Raw genomic sequence first — 18,105 nt, forward strand, 5'->3', positions numbered from 1 at the left:
GTCTTCCTCTCTGACACTCAAACCCTGCACTAAGCAGCACCCGCCCCTTGTTTAGATTGTGTGAGCACTGATTCCTGCGTTTATTAAAACAACAGACTAGACCCCTTCAAACTCAACTCAAACCATCTGTACTATTACCTTAGCCTTCAATTCTTCCCCTAATAGAATAGGTCAACTTTACTGGGGGGGGGAGGGGGGAAAGGTTATTTCTAACGGCGTTTAACCCTTTACAAAAGGCTTTAAGGTGCATTTCCCTAACCCTGTGGTCGGCAAACTGTGGCTTGAGAGCCACATGCGGCTCTTTGGCCCCTTGAGTGTGGCTCTTCCACAAAATACCACGGCCTGGGCGAATCTATATTGAAGAAGTGGCGTTAGAAGAAGTTTAAAAAATTTGGCTCTCAAAAGAAATTTCAATTGTTGTACTGTTGATATTTGGCTCTGTTGACGAATGAGTTTGCCGACCACTGGCCTAACCTGATGCATGCAAGGACCCCAAGAGGCACGCAGTGGTATTGCACCAGGATTACGGATGATAAATATGTGCCTTGGACAGGACGCACCCCCAGGTCACCCAACCAAAATGTGGCAAAGCCAAGTCTCCGTCCTACTCCCAAACCTCTCATTCCTCTACTTGCAGAGTGCACGCCATGCTGCTTCGTAGCCCACTTCCCCACGAGTGGCCCTCCCCAGCACTAGTTCCCCGCCCTGTGAACTCTGCTGGTCACAGCTGCTCGCACACGCCACCCTCATTTCCTTAACTGCAATCATTTTGGTTTCAAGATTAAATGCAAATGTGAGGATTAATCTGATCAAACTGACAGAGGCATGACACCTCCTGGGAATTTCTGTGGACATTAAGGACAATCTTCTGTTCTGGGGAAAATTGCCCAATAATAGGGTGGCCTTACCTGCCACCGAGCTGTTGGCCGACCATGACGGTATGGCTGTCCGCCTCTGGTAGAAAAGGATGTAGGCCATCTGCGTGCAGACCTCCTCTTCCGACAGCTGCTGCACGTCGCTGTCATCGAAGCAGTACCAGAGCCCGTCCACGGAGTTCTTACAGTAGGCTGCCAAGGAGAGCCCCGTCAGCACCCGCACTGCGCCGGCTGGCCACTCCCCACCGAGACCCTTTCTCTGGCTCATATAATTAACTCAAGACCTTTTAAAGGCTGCATGTAGTGACAGGGAAAGAGGTAAAAATCCAAAATCTGTATCACGCTCAGGCCAAATATTTCAAAAAATTCCAGAGAGATAAAGTTCTTTTTAATCTTAGGAAACAAAATATACTTATTTATTTAAACCAGTGGGTCTCTGGTGGGACCAAACCAGTGGGACAATTCTACCCCGGAGACATGTGGACATGTCTGAAGGCACTCTGACTGTCCCCGCCTGGGGAAGGGGCTCCTGGCCTCCGGTGGGAGGCAGGGGTGCCCAAGCACGGAATTGTCCGGCCAAACTGTCAGCAGTGCTAGGGGTGAGAGACCCTGAGGGAAGCATGTTGTAAGAGCTGGGTGTTTATTAGAGACAGAAGATAACAGAACCAGAAGTAATGGTATTAATCATAACAGCAGCTAACACTTGCTTAGAAATGACTATGTGCCACACATGCACGTCATCCTATGAGACCTGCTCTATAAGGATTCCCATTTTAGAGGCTCAGAAAGATCGACCAGCTTGCCCAAGGTCATGCCGCTGGTGAAGGGCAGGGCCCAGCTCATTTCAGAATTGTCTAGTCCCCTACCCAACACTGCTTTCCTTGGGGGCAGCATAAACCATGTCTCAGGGAAGTTCCTTGGTAAACGAGACCATTTGAGCTCATGGATGTATGCGGCTTCTCCCCAGTTCTCATTCTAAGCCTGAGAGAGAAATACAGAGCATTCAAGAGCCAGCAAGAACGGACAACGCAATGTCCCTGACATCCTGGAAGGATGTATCAAGGGTGTGACAAGCCTGACCCAGAGAAGTGCCACACTTGCTACAACACCATTCGCTGGGTGGGGTAAAGGAGGGCTGGGGTATTTAGCTGACCACGGGGCAGACTCAGCATGGCCCCAGGGAGGGCACGCAATCCCCGAGAGGCGCAGTGGAGTGATTTTCTAAGAATGGCACCCTGAGGGATGAGGCACCGGTGAGAAGGGCTCCAGCAGACAGGCCGGAAGGAGAGCAGAGTGAGAATCTGTGCTTGTAGGAAGGGAAGTCTTGTGCAGCTTGGACTCTGGAACCAGCCGGGGGAACCATGGAGCTACACACAGGAATGGGCAGGGCCAGGGCAGTGGTCTGGTCCATGGCTGCTCTTCTGGAGTGGGGCTGGGACGGCCAGGGGACGCCCGAGAGAAGTTGACAGAGAAACCTGGCACTGGCTTCAGTCTGCTCCCTTCAGATGGTCTGTCCCAGCCACAGCATGAGCACCAGGGAGCGCGACCACTCATTAGTGGGCCAACGACGCACTTAGGAAATAATTCTAGCTGCCCTCTTCCCAGCACTATTAGTGACGTGCCCTCTAGAACAGCGCTACGCAAAGTGCGGCTGGAAGACTGGTGCCAGTCCACAGATAAACAGCAAAACTGAGAAAAGCACTTGAAAACTTTATAGCAATCTGATACTGCCATGTTTTAATTGTATTTTTGCAAAAGTATTGGTTCATGAAGGACTGGAAATTTTTAAAAAGAAAAAAAACACAGGTTCTTCATCACAGATACCTGGGAAGCACTGTTTCAGAGCCCTTACACGGGTTAGCCATGCGTGCACCACGTAAGTCCAGAGCCCGTGCAAAACAGGCATCACAGGAAGCATCCCCAATGAACACGCACGCACGGTGTCCGTCCTCCGCCTGCGCTGAGGCCCGTCAAGTGCTCTCTCCTCTAAGACTACCACCTCACATACCAGACAAGCAGAGGTGGGGCTCAGCGTGGGAAAGGGGGAAGGAGGCAGATGACGACTCCATAAAGATGTGCCACTGACCCGCACACAGGAATGGTTAAAAAGGTAAATGTTGTTATGTATACTTCGGCACAATTCTAAAAACTGTTATCGGGTTATTTTTGGGCAATAGCCCATGGATGATGGCACTGTTCTTTCTCCCTCTCTTTAGTGTCTAAATTTCATATGATGAACATAACTGCTTTAAAATGAGAATGTAAATGTAGCCTTGGTACAGAAAGAAACCCTTCCAAGTCCCTTTAGAGGTACTGAAAAGTGCTTCAGTCACTCCAAACCAGGGAGGCGCCAGGAGCTCACGGAAGGGGAGTGAAACCATACGTGGGGAGTGCAACAAGGTGAGCCCCGCGAGTCCTCGGGGAGCGGAGCGTGCTGTCCATCTGCACACACCACTCCCCAGTCCACCAGACGCCACGGATGGGCCTGCTCAGGAAAAGGAGGAGGGTTTTCACTTGTTTGCTCTTGGACAAAGATCCAGAGGATGAAAACTGCCCTCGCAGTTGGCACACTGGCTACTGAAGGGGCAGTGAGGCTCTAAGGCAGCGTGACCCTGTCACAAGCAAACACGCCTGAAGGCATCATCCGCACAGACACCCGGCCCCTCGCACTGCAGACCTGTGTAGTGCCCCCCTTGCATGGTGCCATGATGATTGCACACAGCATACAGGTCATAGACGTAGTCCTCAGGGTCCCTCCCGAGTCCATAAGGTCGTCGCCATGGAGACCAGTGGGATGGCAAACTCCAGCTGCTCTGGCTTCTCTTAACCACATGAGGCGTCATGTCCAGGCCAGTCAAGGGGAACTTGACCATGTTCTGAAGTTTCACACGCCTGTCTCCTTCCTGTCACAAGAAGAAAGACAAATCCTGATGATATTTTCCTGCAAACAGGTGGCGAATGCGTTCAGTGTGGAACATGGGCTCTAGCAGCTGAAGTGGCTTGAGTTACCTGTCTGATGTTCCCCAAGACACACACAAAATAGGGAAACAGACTAGCTGTTTGAACTGTCTGGAGGAACAGGTTTTAAGATCACTAAAAATGGAACCAGCAATGGCCTACATATAAGGGGTAATGAGACTCCCTGAGTCACCACTTCTTACCTGATAAAGGGCTTTTAGGTTTCTGACTCACCAAGTGACAATTTCGGGTGGTTCGTCCTGATACCTCTGTCACAAAGGCATGACAGTAATAACTTATGGGAAAGACGAAGCCGGACGCCCAGCAAGCCAGCCACTCACTGAGCAGTGCTCCCGTCTGACCCACCCCTCCGGCAGTAGTGTGAAAAGTTAACACTGATTCAGCTTAATCTATTCGTTTAGTTGACAATCCTGGGTAATCTGTCTTTCCCACACATTCATAGGGAAATCCTGTGAAATCCAACCGTCAGCTGAATATTTTCGGAATGTTTCGTGTGTCTGTGGGAGCTTTAAAAAATCAATCAGGCCTGGCTGGCGTGGCTCAGGGGTTGAGCATCGACCTACGAACCAGGAGGTCACGGCTCGATTCCCAGTCAGGACACATGCCGGGGTTGCGGGCTTGATGCCTGGTAGGGGACGTGCAGGAGGCAGCCGACCAATGATTCTCATCATTGATGTTTCTATCTCTCCAGCCCTCTCTTTTCCTCTCTTAAATCAATAAAAACATATTAAACTTTATTAAAAAAGATTAATCAGGTATGGATAATGGCTACCCCAAGGAGATACGGATCTATTAAGGGAAGAAATTTTTTCATAAGACAAAGGTAAGATGGGTCCTAGGTGGTCAGGAAGCTCAAGCTAAAGAATTTGAACTTTGTTCTTAGTCAAGGCTTTGAGGAGGTGATGTCATTGGAGCTATAGGCGAAGAACTGTGTAAGTAGTGCATAAAACATGGTAGAAAAAGTCGTCTAAGTTAAGCAATCAGTTAACGACACTGCAGCTCAGCGGGCATGGCTCAGTTGGTTGAGTATCGGCCCATGCACCAGGAAGTGGCGTGTTTGATTCCTGGTCAGAGCACATGCCCATGTTGCGGGCTCAATCCCTAGATGGGGGCATGGAACATCAATGTTCCTATCTCCTTCCCCCTTCCTCTCTCTGAAATCAATAAAAACATATTTTTTTAAAAAGACACTGCAATTGCAACCAGCTAAAAAGTACCAAAAGTCTGAACTGGCAGGGTGACAGCAAGAATGGAGAACCCTGGCCTGGTGGCTCAGTTGGACGTCGTCCCGTGCACTGAAAGGATGCTGGTTCAGTTCCTGGTCAGGGCACGTGCCGTAGCTGTGGGCTCAATCCCTGGTAGGGGGCCTGCAGGAGGCAGCCAATCGATGCTTCACTTTCACATCAATATTTCTCTCTCTCCTTCTCCCTTCCTCTCTCTAAAAATCAATTTTAAAAATCTTTAAAAAAAAAAAACGGGGAGCAGGGGACAGATGCAGGAGGCAAGGGAGAGGTGTAACCAAGCAGAGGAGGTGACTGCCAGGGCCTGGATGAGAGGGGCAAGAGAAAAGAGTCAGACACCCTGCGGGTACCGTTCAGGGTGCTGGGAGGGTGACGCTGTGCCTTCAAAAGACACAGAAAGCAAACTAAATTAGTCTGTGTGTGTGGGAGGAAACAGAGAAGGCTGGGTCCCAACCCTCAACAGCTCCCCACCTGCAGACCCCAATGGGCATGTGCAGTTGGAACACACAGCTGGCCCCCAAATCTGTGTGAAAGCCCCAGCCCTGGAGCCATGTGCAGGCCACGTGGTCAGCAGCCCTAAGCCTCTTACCCCTCTCCCGGTCTCTCCAACTCCTCTGCCACGACTGCAGCCCCAGCCATCAGCACCCCTCCCAGCCCTGAGGACTGCACTGGCCCCTTCAGATCTCCTGCCTTCATTCTTGTCACTTCTAAGCCCTTCGTCAGAGTCCCACTCTGTCTGCGCGGACAACCCGCGCCCCCCCCCCCCCCCACGTCGTCCACCTCAGCTCGCACCTCTCTCTCCAACCCTCTGGTGCGCCAGCCAAACTGGCTGCTGCCAGCCTCTGGCATGGCCGTACTCCCTCAGGGGCGGGGCTCTGCACACCCTGCTCCCCTCATGCCTACCCCAATCTCAGATACAAAACTTCCTAGAGCCAGGCCCACACCCCTCCACGCTTACCTCCCGTTAGCCCTCACACAGTGAGGCTGTCCCGGACCAGCCTACCTCAGGACAGACAGCCGTTCTGGGGACACTGACTCACAGAGCAATGTCACTCCGGGCAGATCTTCTTTGTACATGTTTCTAACTCCTTTCCCCAACTGTTCAACCGCCCCTGGGAGCAGGACGCCCCCATCATGCCTTCAGGGAGAAACACCATCCTCCCACCCCCAGAAAGGAGCTCTCCTTTTTTTTTAAATCCAAAGTACGCTCACCAAAACTGAAACACAATATTTACAACCCTATAGCAAATGCTCCAGAACAAAGTAAAATATCCATAGTATGAACGAAAATGCATAGGCTTTAAAGGGCCACAGGACACTCTAACTCTGGAAAGAACAAGGGTGCCCCACAAGGGCAGACGTGTGTAACACAGACAGGGGCACAGGGTCAAGCAGGGACCCCCGAGAACCCAGGGCCCGCGTGGCCACAGCCCGTCCTCACCTGCCGGAACCTCTTCAGGTGGACGATGAGCACGTCCGGCAGGGTCCACAGGCTCAGCGTGATGCTCCCCTGCTGCAGCTGCTTGCAGTGCGGGCAGCGCCAGGCGTCGTCGGGGGCCAGCTGGAAGCGAGGGGCACGACAGTGTGAGCGCCTCAGGGCGAAGCTTCCTGAGGGCGTGGCTGCACTCACTGCTCGGCCAGTGCCCGCAACTCAGCTCCTGTCTGGAAACTGCACACAAGGGCTCCCCACACCTGCTGGGTGGGTTCTCTCTCAAAGGCCCGATGACTGCCGAGAGCAGCGATGGGGAACCTTTCTCTGCCAAGGGCCATTTGGATATTTATGACATCATTCGAGGGCCACACAAAATTACTAACTTAAAAATTAGCTTGCTATATCTGGTAAACTTGCTAAATTTGGTCATTTAATTAACTCACCCCTCATGCCTTGGCAGGCCAGACCAAATGATTTCACAGGCCTTATACGGCACAGGGGCCAGGGTCTCCACCCCTGGTCTAGAGAGTATGACCCCGAAGCACCTCAAACTCAGCGTATTCCCCAAACTCATCACCTTTCCATCAACATAGTCCCCTTTCTCCTCCTTTCCTGTCTCAGCAAACACCAGGACACCCCCAAAGGCAGACCATGGGGGTTATCCCAAACCCTCAAACCCTTCCCTCTTCCTCCCACTCTATGTCCACGTAAAGTTATTCTCTCTCTGCCATCTCTCGTCCTGTCTCCTCCTCTCTACCCTGACAAACTCCACCTGAATTTGAAGTCCTCACTCATTCTCTTACCTGGACATCACCAGCCTCCTAACTGTTCTCTCCCCCGGCACTGAATTGCTCAACAATCCTCCCCTTCTGCTACAACACGATCTTTGTAAATGTCATCTGCATCTACATGTGTCATCTCTGCAGGCCAGGTTTCAGGAGGGGAACATGTTAGGTTCCAGGGGCTAAGAGGTGAAAGATTCTTAAACCTGCTCTGGGAATCAGCAGCTGCATCAGATCTGGGACCACATTACAGCGAAGTAAGGGAGATCAGGGAGTGGAAGGCCCTGCCCCTGGGATGGACGAGAAAGAAGGCCAGGCAGATGGTGGGAATGCCTCTTTTTAAGGGAAATACAAACGTTCAGAAACCAGCAGAGCCTGAGGATGCAGAGGCAGAAACCAGGGCAATCGGAAGCACTCCCTTTCACGGATACCAGAAAGGAGTGGTGAGGACGGAGGGCTGTCAGTACCAAGCCTGCGGAGAGATCAAGTGTAGACTGAGAACTTCAGGAGCAGAGTGGGGAGTGTGGCCAGGCAGACGCTGAGGGCTCGTGGGGGAGAGAAAAGCGCTGGGACACTAACGTGCAGGGGGCAGAAAGGCGAGGAGGGCTGGCAGGCCAGCGGGAAGGGAGCCGAGCGGAGGGAGTGCTTTCTCACAAGGGGAGTCATGTCTGCACGAGTCTGGGGGGTGAGAGTGCATCAGAAGGTGAGACCGGAAGGGGCCTCCTCTGTCATCGGGTAAGTCCACACTGTGTGACACAGGAACAGTCCGCACGCATGGCCACCCAGCCCAGTGCACTGGGGAAGGAGCAGTTGCTGTGTTAATTTCTGACACGTTACAAACAATACTTCTGTAAGAGACTAAGAACGCCGTGAAACGTGTAATAACAATGCCAGTCTCTAGCACACCGCTCTGACCCCTGTACTATCGAGCTGTACTGCTACTGAGAGCTCCCGACCTGCACACCACACAGTCGTTGGCCTAGCTCCTGCCGGCACACAAGGGGAGCTCGCTCAGCAGGAAGCTGTTCCAGTTTCAGACAATTCATTACCAAGTTCTTCCATGTTAAGACAGAGTAATTCCCTGTAATTCCAATCTTTAAGTTCTGTTTTTTTAGGTAAAATTAAGTCCACCTTCTCCTCCACAGGATGATCCTTGAAGTGCCTGAGTCCTTCAGGCTCCTTTGTCAAAATACATTCCGCCACGTCTTGATTCCCAAGGCGCCATTCCTGGCCACTCGCTCAGGTTGTGCCTGGTCTGCCAGGGTCTTAACAGGGAGCGTGTAAGATGATGGGAAGAGCGGTGCCATCACTGTGAGGTCTGGACAATGTCTAACGCAGCCCTTACAGACACTGCTGACCAATGTGAGCTTGCAGACAACCCACGTCCACAGTTCCTGTCACACAGCCTCCTGCCGGCCAGGCCACACCCTCTCCTCTCCTACGTTGCACTGTTATTTTTGGATCCAATGACTGAACTCCCCAATGACCCCCATTTACTTATTCATCCCAGTGCATGCTGACTGCATGCTTTCCATGTGCCAGGCGCCACGGTGGACACTCAGGATTACTCAAAAACCAGCACTGTCTCTCCTCACCCTGTGCTCCAGTCACACTGGCTTCCTTTCTGTTTCTTGCCATGCCAGTTCCTTCCTCACCCATGACCTCCACTTTCTTTACTTCCTTGTTTGAGTAAAGTAAAACACTGACTTTCTTGGTCCCAGCCAAATCCCCAGGACCTAGTGCAGTACCTCGCACACAGTATGTACTCAATAAACATGTACTGAATGAATGAATCCCTATCCTGTATAATAAAAGGGTAATATGCAAATTGACCCTAACAGCAGAATGACCGGGAACGACTGGTCACTATAACACACACTGACCACCAGGGGGCAGACACTCAACACAGGAACTGCCCCCTGGTGGTCAGTGCACTCCCACAGGGGGAGCTTCGCTCAGCCACAAGCCGGGCTCACGGCTGTGAGCACAGCGGTGGTGGCGGGAGCCTCTCCCACCTCCTCAGCAGTGCTAAGGATGTCCAACTATGGCTTAGGCCCGGGGGGAGTGGGCCTAAGTCATTAGTCAGACATCCCCCAAGGGCTACCAGGCTGCCAGAGGGATGTCTGACTGCCAGCTTAGGCCCGATACCCCAGGGAGCGGGCCTAAGTTGGCAGGTGACATCCCCTGAAGGGTCCCGGACTATGAGAGGGCACAGGCCTGGCTGAGGGACCCGCCCCCCAGAGTGCACGAATTTTCGTGCACCAGGCCTCTAGTGAAAATATATCCTGCTAGCTTGAACTCATCCTTCCCATCAGTGAGACGTTCTGTAGAATACCAGTGTTGCCATCTAGTAGGTCTGCTCAACTCTAAGGTTTGTGCCATTCTCCAACATCTCCCAAATCAATTAAAAAAAATCTAAACAGGATAAGGTGCTATACAGAGCAGGCAATCAACAGGTTGCAAAGCCACTGAACTATTTTATATAAGCTCCAAACTGAAAAAAGGTCTTATGAAACTTATTATTAAAGGAACCAGCTATGGACAACTTGGGGGTGAAAAGGCTCAGTGAGAAGATGGAATGCATTTCAAATATTTAAAAGATAGACAAATATTTGGCCCCAACTATTCTTAGAGAGAACACATGTAGTCACAGTGACCTGGGGATGTAGTCCAGGCTGACCTCAGTCTCCATCAGGGACCTCCAAAGAGGAAATGGTAAGTCTCCTACGTAGGCAAACGCTTCACAACTAAAGGTGTACAAACAGTGGCTGAACAAGCACCTCTCTGAAATTCAGTAGAGCCCAACCATCAGAGAGAAAGAAGCGTTCAAGTCCTCTTCCACCCGAAACTGCATAACTCGCTATGCACTTAGAGTGAACAGTAACAATCAGTAGTCAAAAGTCTGACCTGACCCTGGTCGGGAGCGTCATCCCAATACACCAAGGTTGCAGGCTCCATCCCCAGTCCGGACACAGACAAGAATCAACCAATGAATACATAAATACATGAAACAACAAATCCATGTCTCTCTCTCTCAAATCAATTTTTTAAAAATTTAAATAAAAGTCTGATCCTAACATCACCTCAAGATGAACTACAAGTGTTTTAGTCAAGGTTTCTCAAGGTGCACAAACCTGGAGAGGTTTAAAAACCACACAGGCTTGAGCCCCATCCACAGAGACTTGTCTGTATATCTGTCATCCTTACATGCAAATATTTACCAAATCCCTACTATCTGCAAAGCACTGTGCTAAATGGTCCAAAGAATTGCCCAATAGAAGAACTGTCTATATGTACACTGTGTCTACTGAGCACACGAAACTAAGAAACTGAACTTCCAATTTTATTTAATTATAATTAATTTAGATAGGTTCTCACACCTATGTTCTTAGTACCAAAAAGTTGAGAATTACTGTTCCAGTTACTAAGGAAAATGATTTAAAACCTAACACTAAAGTACTCATACGTGTGCAGAACCTATGTAAATGCAAAACGACTCGGGAGTTTTCTGGGACATAATTTGTTTCTTCATTGTCACCTTGCTATGCCCCCATCCCTACCACCGCACCACCCAAGAAATGCTCCCCAGCTCTCACCCGCTCCTCTTTGGTGTAGAGTTGGAAACACTGGGATAAAGTGCAAGTTTGAGGCTGATGATGACGCTCCCGTTGCAGACGAACACTCTCTGCATCAGGGATATACTCATCTTCAGTATTTACAAACAAGCTGCCATTGGGGGCAAAGCATTTATCAGCAATATCTTGCAAAACTGACACAAAATACAATTACAGCTTCACAGCATAGATATAATTTCATAAACAAGAAGGTCAATGTGTAAGAAAGCAATTTCCCATGTTCCAACGTGTTCTTGAAAAATTCTCTATAACATTATTTTCAAGAAGAAATAACTTGTTGAGTTGGTTTTTTTGGGGACTGGCCATGAACTGTGCTAATTAAACCATATACTCTTGTCCTTTGTAACTAAGGGCACACATCTTGCCTAACTCACTAGAGTTAATGGGCCTGTAATACAAATCAAAGTAATTGGACCTACAATGAATAAACATACACACACACAAACGAATATATAGCTTCTATCTCATTAGCAGCAAACAACAGAATGTATAGGAGAGAAATAATAAACTACTTAAATAAAGGATTAGCAACACACCAGACACTAAACAGTTGAAGAGAAATTTGGGTTTCTGCTAATTTGAAAGATCAAAGGCATGCTTTTAAAATAATTAAAACAATGACTCTATAAACACTAAGTAAAAAATACTCACAAATCTTTTGTCTCCTTGTCCCATTCTACCACTAATTTCACATGAGCAGTGCCACCTGGTCCACATGATTTTAATGCCCTGTAGATAAAGGGGATGGGGAGGAAGGGGAGTCACGTTATCCTATCTAATAAAAGAGTAATATGCAAATTAACCATCGCTCTGCTACACCCACAAGCCATGCCCACTAGCCAATCAGGAGCGAGTATGCAAATTACCCCAACCAAGATGGCTGAAGCCACAGAGAGAGCAGGAGGCTTGGGTTTCCCCAGCAATGAAGGAAGCCAAGCTTTCTGCACACCCTGGCGGGCCCAGGCCTCCACTCAAGGCTACAAAGTTTCAATTATAGAAGATAAATATATCCCAACAAAAATGGTGGCAGCCACAGAGCTAGAGAGAGCAGGAGGCTTGGGTTGCCCCCAGCAATGGAGGAAGCCAAGCTCCCGCAGCCCTGGCCTGCCTTGGCCTCCGCTACAAAGTTTCAATTATAGAAGATAAATAAATCCCAACAAAAATGACTGTGGCCATAGTGCAAGCAGGAGGCTTGGCTCTGCTCAAGGCTACAAAGTTTCAATTATAGAAGATAAATAAATCCCAGATACCAGTGCCTCTGCTTGGGTCACCGAGGGGCGTAGCCAGCCTGCAAACCACCACAGGCCCCTCGCCCATGCCGCCCCATTCCCCAAGGGAACCCCCACCCTGATCCAAGACACCCTTCAGGGCAAACCAGCTGGCCCCCACCCGTGCACCAGGCCTCCATCCTATCTAATAAAAGAGTAATATGCAATTGACCATCACTCCAACACACAAGATGGCTGTCCCCATGTGGTCAAAGATGGTTGCCCCCATGTGAAGACAAGATGGCCACCACAAGATGGCCAGTAGGGGAGGGCAGTTGTGGGGGACCAGGCCTGCAGGGGAGGGCAGTTAGGGGCAAACAGGCTGGCAGGGGAGCAGTTAGGCATCAATCAGGCTGGCAGGAGAGTGGTTAGGGGGTGATCAGTCTGGCAGGCAGAAGAGGTTAGGGGCAATCAGGAAGGCAGGCAGTCAAGCAGTTGGGAGCCAGCAGTCCTGGATTGTTAGAGGGATGTCCCACTGCCCGTTTAGGATTGGGCCTAAACGGGCAGTCGGACACCCCTTGAGGGGTCCCAGATTGGAGAGGGTGCTGGCTGGGCTGAGGGACACCCCACACCATGCACGAATTTCATGCATGGGGCCTCTAGTCTCTATTATAAAAACCCCGTGGCCGTGATGCCGTCATGACCAAACGCCAAAAGGCACCTGCTGAACGTCATATTTCTTCATGGGAACAAGTAAGTGTTGCTCTGTTCAATTCTCATCTTTCAACAAAGGTCAACTTAAGTGCTTCTGAGAAGGAAAGGTTAGAGCAGGAAACTATTCTTATCTCCGTCCACAACTGTCTTCAAGGTGGGCGGGGCTGCATGCGTGCACGTGGGTGGGCGAGCGAGCACGCGGGTGGGAGGGGCTGCGTGCGTGCATGTGGGTGAGCGGGGCTGCGTGCGTGCATGTGGGTGGGTGAGGCTGCGTGCGCAGCAAGGCACACGCAGGTGGGCTACTTGACGCAGGTGGGTGGGGACTTGACGCTGGGTCCCATGGCGCGCTGGGTCCCATGGTGGTCTGGGTCTCGCACGATTTTGCACAGTGGGCTTCTAGTTTTCTAAATAAATGCTTTTACTTAAATATGGTCATCCTATCTGAAATCTGAAATCATGTGATTTCTGAACATCTTCATCATCATTCCCCATCAGAAAAAGTTTCTAGTGAGACCATTATAATAACTTCATATACAATAAGTAGGTTACGGTGGGACTAAAAAAACCTTACATTAAAATGTCCAGTATAGAAAAAGGGATTGGAAGAAATTTAGAATCCTGTTATAAAGCTATCCATAGTCACTCTTAGATGTTCTTTAGGACCTTTCCAACTCTGTCCAATTTCTCACCAACCCAAACAGTTTCTCTGGGAACCAAGTCTGCTCCGGCACCCCTTCCCCATAAACCGTGCCTGTCCTTGGACTCGGTCTGCGCCAACCTGAACTTCCACTAGGTCCTGCTCAAGTTCCACCTCCTTCCTTCATAAAGCCCCACTGATTGCCTTGGCACATTCCATCTCCTGAGAAACTCAGGATTAACCTTTTGCACTCAGATGTCGAGTGTGACTCGACATGGTTAGCATTAGAATAAAGGAATCGAGAAAAAAGCAAGCGAGTGCAAAGGGTTAATAGTCAATATTACTGCCCTAGCCGGCCTGCGGACTGAAGGGTCCCAGATTCGGTTCCAGTCAAGGGCACATGCCTGGGTTGTAGGCTTGATCCCCAGTAGGGGGAGTGCAGGTGGCAGCTGATCAATGATTCTCTCTCATCATTGATGTTTGTATCTCTCTCTCCCTCTCCCTTCCTCTCTGAAATCAATAAAAATACATTTTAAAAAAAAAAGAAGAAAAGGCTGTACTTATAAAAAGGAATGGTCAGAGAACACAAAGGGAGCCTTTACACACACACACACACACACACACACACACACAAAATAGTCAATATTACTCATCTAATTTTCTTATGCTTTGCAATGTTTTGAAGCATTATCTAATCTATTAATTCTCATCTTTAAAACCAAACAGTGACTTGTCCCAGCTGGTGTGGCTCAGTTGGTTGAATCATTGTCCCGTACACCGAAAGGATACAGGTTCGATTCCTGGTCAGGGCATGTGCAGGAGGCAACCAACTGATGTCTGCCCCCCCACTCCCTCCCTCCCTCCCTCCCTCTCTCTAAGATCAATTAAAAAAAAAAGATGTTAAAATAACAAAACCAAACAGTAACCTGCTTTCAAACAGAACCACGTTGTAGACTTTTTTGAAATACTGAAATGCAGGCACTACAACATTTGTTGAAAAAATCATAATAAAAACAGTAACATGAGCTTTTATATTTATGTGTCATACATGTATCATTATTTTAATAGTGTGTTGTACTATAAGAAGTGTGTAGAAATGCTAAAGGGTCTGCTGTAAAAAAAAAAAAAGAAAGAAATAGGAAGCAAAGAAGGTACACAGGGGTATAGAATAAAAATGGCGTCAAATAAGTACCTATCAATAATAACTTTAAATGTAAATGGATTGAATGCCCCAATCAAAAGACACAGGGTAACAGACTGGATAAGAAAACAAAACCCAGATATCTGCTGTCTACAGGAAACCCACCTCAAAAAAAAGGATGCATACAGACTGAGAGTAAAGGGATGGAAAAAGGTTTTCCAGGCAAATGGAAATGAAAAAAAAGCTGGGGTTGCAATACTTATATCTGACAAATTAGATCTCAAAGTGAAGGACATAACAAGAGATAATGAAGGCCACTTCATAATACTAAAGGGAGAAATCCAACAAGAAGAAATAACTCTGGTAAACATATATGCACCCAATACAGGAGCACCAAGATACATTAAAAAACTCCTGGAAGATATCAAAGGAGAGATTGACAGTAATACAATCATAGTAGGAGACTTCAATACCCCACTATCACCATTGGACAAATCCTCTAAACAAAAAATCAGCAAAGAAACATCAATCCTAAATGACTCACTAGAACAGATGGAATTAATAGACATCTTCAGAACATTTCACCCCAAAGCCACAGAATATACATTCTTCTCAAGTGCACATGGGTCATTTTCAAAGATAGACCATATGTTAGGACATAGGCAAAGTCTCTCCAAATTCAAGAAGATAGAAATCATATCAAGTATCTTCTCAGATTACAGTGGCATAAAACTGGAAATCAACTACAATAAAAACAACCCAAAGAAATCAAATACTTGGAGACTAAACAGCATGTTATTAAACCATGACTGGGTTACCAAAGACATCAAGGAAGAAATAAAAAACATCATGGCAACAAACGACAATGAAAACACAACAATCCAAAATCTATGGGACACAATGAAAGCAGTCCTGAGAGGGAAGTTCATAGCTCTACAAGCCTACTTCAAAAAACAAGAAACAATGGTAATAAATTACCTAACCCAACAACTCAAAGAGTTAGAGAGAGAGCAACAAGATAAGCCCAGTGTAAGCAGAAGGAAAGAAATAATAAAGATCAGAGCGGAGATAAACGACATAGAGACCAAAGAAACAATACAAAAGATCAACAAAACCAAGAGCTGGTTCTTTGAAAGGATAAACAAGATTGATGGACCTCTAGCCACGCTCACCAAGAAGCAAAGAGAGAGGACCCAAATAAACAAAATCAGAAATGAAAGAGGTGAAATAACAACAGACCCCGCTGAGATACAAAGGATTGTTACAAAATACTACGAACAACTCTATTCCAACAAACTGGACAACCTAGAGGAAATCGACATATTCCTAGAAAAATACAACCTTCCAAAACTTAATCAGGAAGAATCTAAGCAGCTCAACATGCCAGTAACTATGGAAGAAATTGAAGCAGTCATCAAAAAGCTTCCGGCAAACAAAAGCCCGGGACCAGATGGCTTCACAGGAGAGTTTTACCAAACTTTCAAGGAAGAACTAAAACCTATCCTCCTCAGACTATTCCAAAAAATTCAAGAGGAAGGAACACTTCCAGGCTCCTTCTATGAAGCCAGCATCACCCTAATACCAAAACCAGATAAAGACAACTCAATGAAAGAGAATTACAGGCCAATATCCCTCATGAACATTGATGCCAAAATCCTCAACAAAATTCTAGCAAATCGGCTCCAGCAGTACATCAGAAAGATCATACACCATGACCAAGTAGGATTTATTCCAGGAATGCAAGGATGGTACAATATCCGCAAATCAATAAACGTGATACATCACATAAACAAATTGAGAGATAAAAATCACATAGTCATATCAATAGATGCAGAAAAAGCATTTGACAAAATCCAACACCCTTTCCTGATAAAAACTCTCAACAAGGTGGGAATAGAAGGCTCGTACCTCAACATAATAAAAGCTATTTATGATAAACCCACAGCAAACATCATACTCAATGGGCAAAAACTAAAACCATTTCCCCTAAGAACAGGAACAAGACAGGGATGCCCACTCTCACCACTCCTGTTTGACATAGTACTGGAAGTATTAGCTATCGCAATTAGGCAAGAAGAAGAAATAAGAGGCATCCAAATTGGAAAAGAAGAAGTGAAGCTGTCCTTATTTGCAGATGACATGATATTGTACATAAAAAACCCAAAAGATTCCATCAAAAAACTAATAGACTTAATAAATGAATTCGGCAATGTAGCGGGATACAAAATTAACGCCAAGAAATCTATGGCTTTTCTATACACCAATAATGAACTTACAGAAAGAGAGACTAAAAAAGCAATCCCATTTACCATCGCACCAAAAAAATTAAGATACCTAGGAATAAACTTAACTAAGGAGGTAAAAGACCTATACGCAGAAAACTACAGGACACTGAAAAAAGAGATAGAGGAAGACGTAAACAGATGGAAGAACATACCATGTTCCTGGATTGGTAGAATCAACATCATTAAAATGTCCATACTACCCAAAGCAATCTACAGATTCAATGCACTCCCCATCAAAATACCAACAGCATATTTCACAGACCTAGAAAGAACTCTCCAAAAATTCATCTGGAATAAAAAAAGACCCCGACTAGCCTCAGCAATCCTCAGAAAGAAGAATAAAGTAGGTGGGATCTCAATACCAGATTTCAAGCTGTATTACAAAGCCACTGTTCTCAAAACAGCCTGGTACTGGCACAAGAACAGACATATTGATCAATGGAACAGAATAGAGAACCCAGATATCGACCCAAACCACTATGCTCAATTAATATTTGACAAAGGAGGCATGAACATACAATGGAGTCAAGACAGTCTCTTCAATAAATGGTGTTGGGAAAACTGGACAGATACATGCAAAAAAATGAAACTAGATCACCAACTTACACCATACACAAAAATAAACTCAAAATGGATACAGGACTTAAACATAAGACGGGAAACCATAAAAATACTAGAGGACTCCACAGGCAACAAAATCTCAGACATATGCCAAAAGAACTTCTTCACTGACACTGCCCCTAGGGCAATGGAAGCTAAAGAGAAAATTAACAAATGGGAATACATCAAAATAAAAAGCTTTTTTACAGCAAAAGAAACCATCAACAAAACAACAAGAAAGCCCACCGCATGGGAAAACATATTTGCAAATGCTATCACTGATAAAGGTTTAATCTCCAACATCTACAGGCAGCTTATGCAACTTAATAAGAGGAAGATAAATGATCCAATAAAAAAATGGGCAACAGACCTAAACAGAATATTTTCAAAAGAAGACAGAAGGAAGGCCAAGAGACACATGAAAACATGTTCAAAGTCACTTATTATCCGAGAGATGCAAATCAAAACAACAATGAGGTACCATCTCACACCTGTCAGAATGGCTATCATCAACAAATCAACAAACAACAAGTGTTGGCGAGGATGCGGAGAAAAAGGAACCCTCGTGCACTGCTG

General features: G+C 47.1%; 1 protein-coding gene across 1 annotated transcript in view; it reads right to left on the minus strand.

Moving 5' to 3' along the window:
- The window catches only part of USP31 (ubiquitin specific peptidase 31), an 88,032-nt gene that overhangs the window by 15,958 nt on the left and 53,969 nt on the right, over positions 1-18,105 (minus strand). The window contains exons 10-14 of the mRNA XM_028127385.2: positions 11,596-11,673; positions 10,906-11,035; positions 6,537-6,656; positions 3,553-3,778; positions 909-1,067 (exon numbers count right to left, since the gene is read on the minus strand). Of these exons, the coding sequence (XP_027983186.2) occupies positions 909-1,067; positions 3,553-3,778; positions 6,537-6,656; positions 10,906-11,035; positions 11,596-11,673 (713 nt within the window). The remainder of the gene's footprint in view (positions 1-908; positions 1,068-3,552; positions 3,779-6,536; positions 6,657-10,905; positions 11,036-11,595; positions 11,674-18,105) is intronic.

This window comes from Eptesicus fuscus, chromosome 4, assembly GCF_027574615.1.
Source record: "Eptesicus fuscus isolate TK198812 chromosome 4, DD_ASM_mEF_20220401, whole genome shotgun sequence".
NCBI classification, from domain to species: Eukaryota; Metazoa; Chordata; class Mammalia; order Chiroptera; family Vespertilionidae; genus Eptesicus; species Eptesicus fuscus.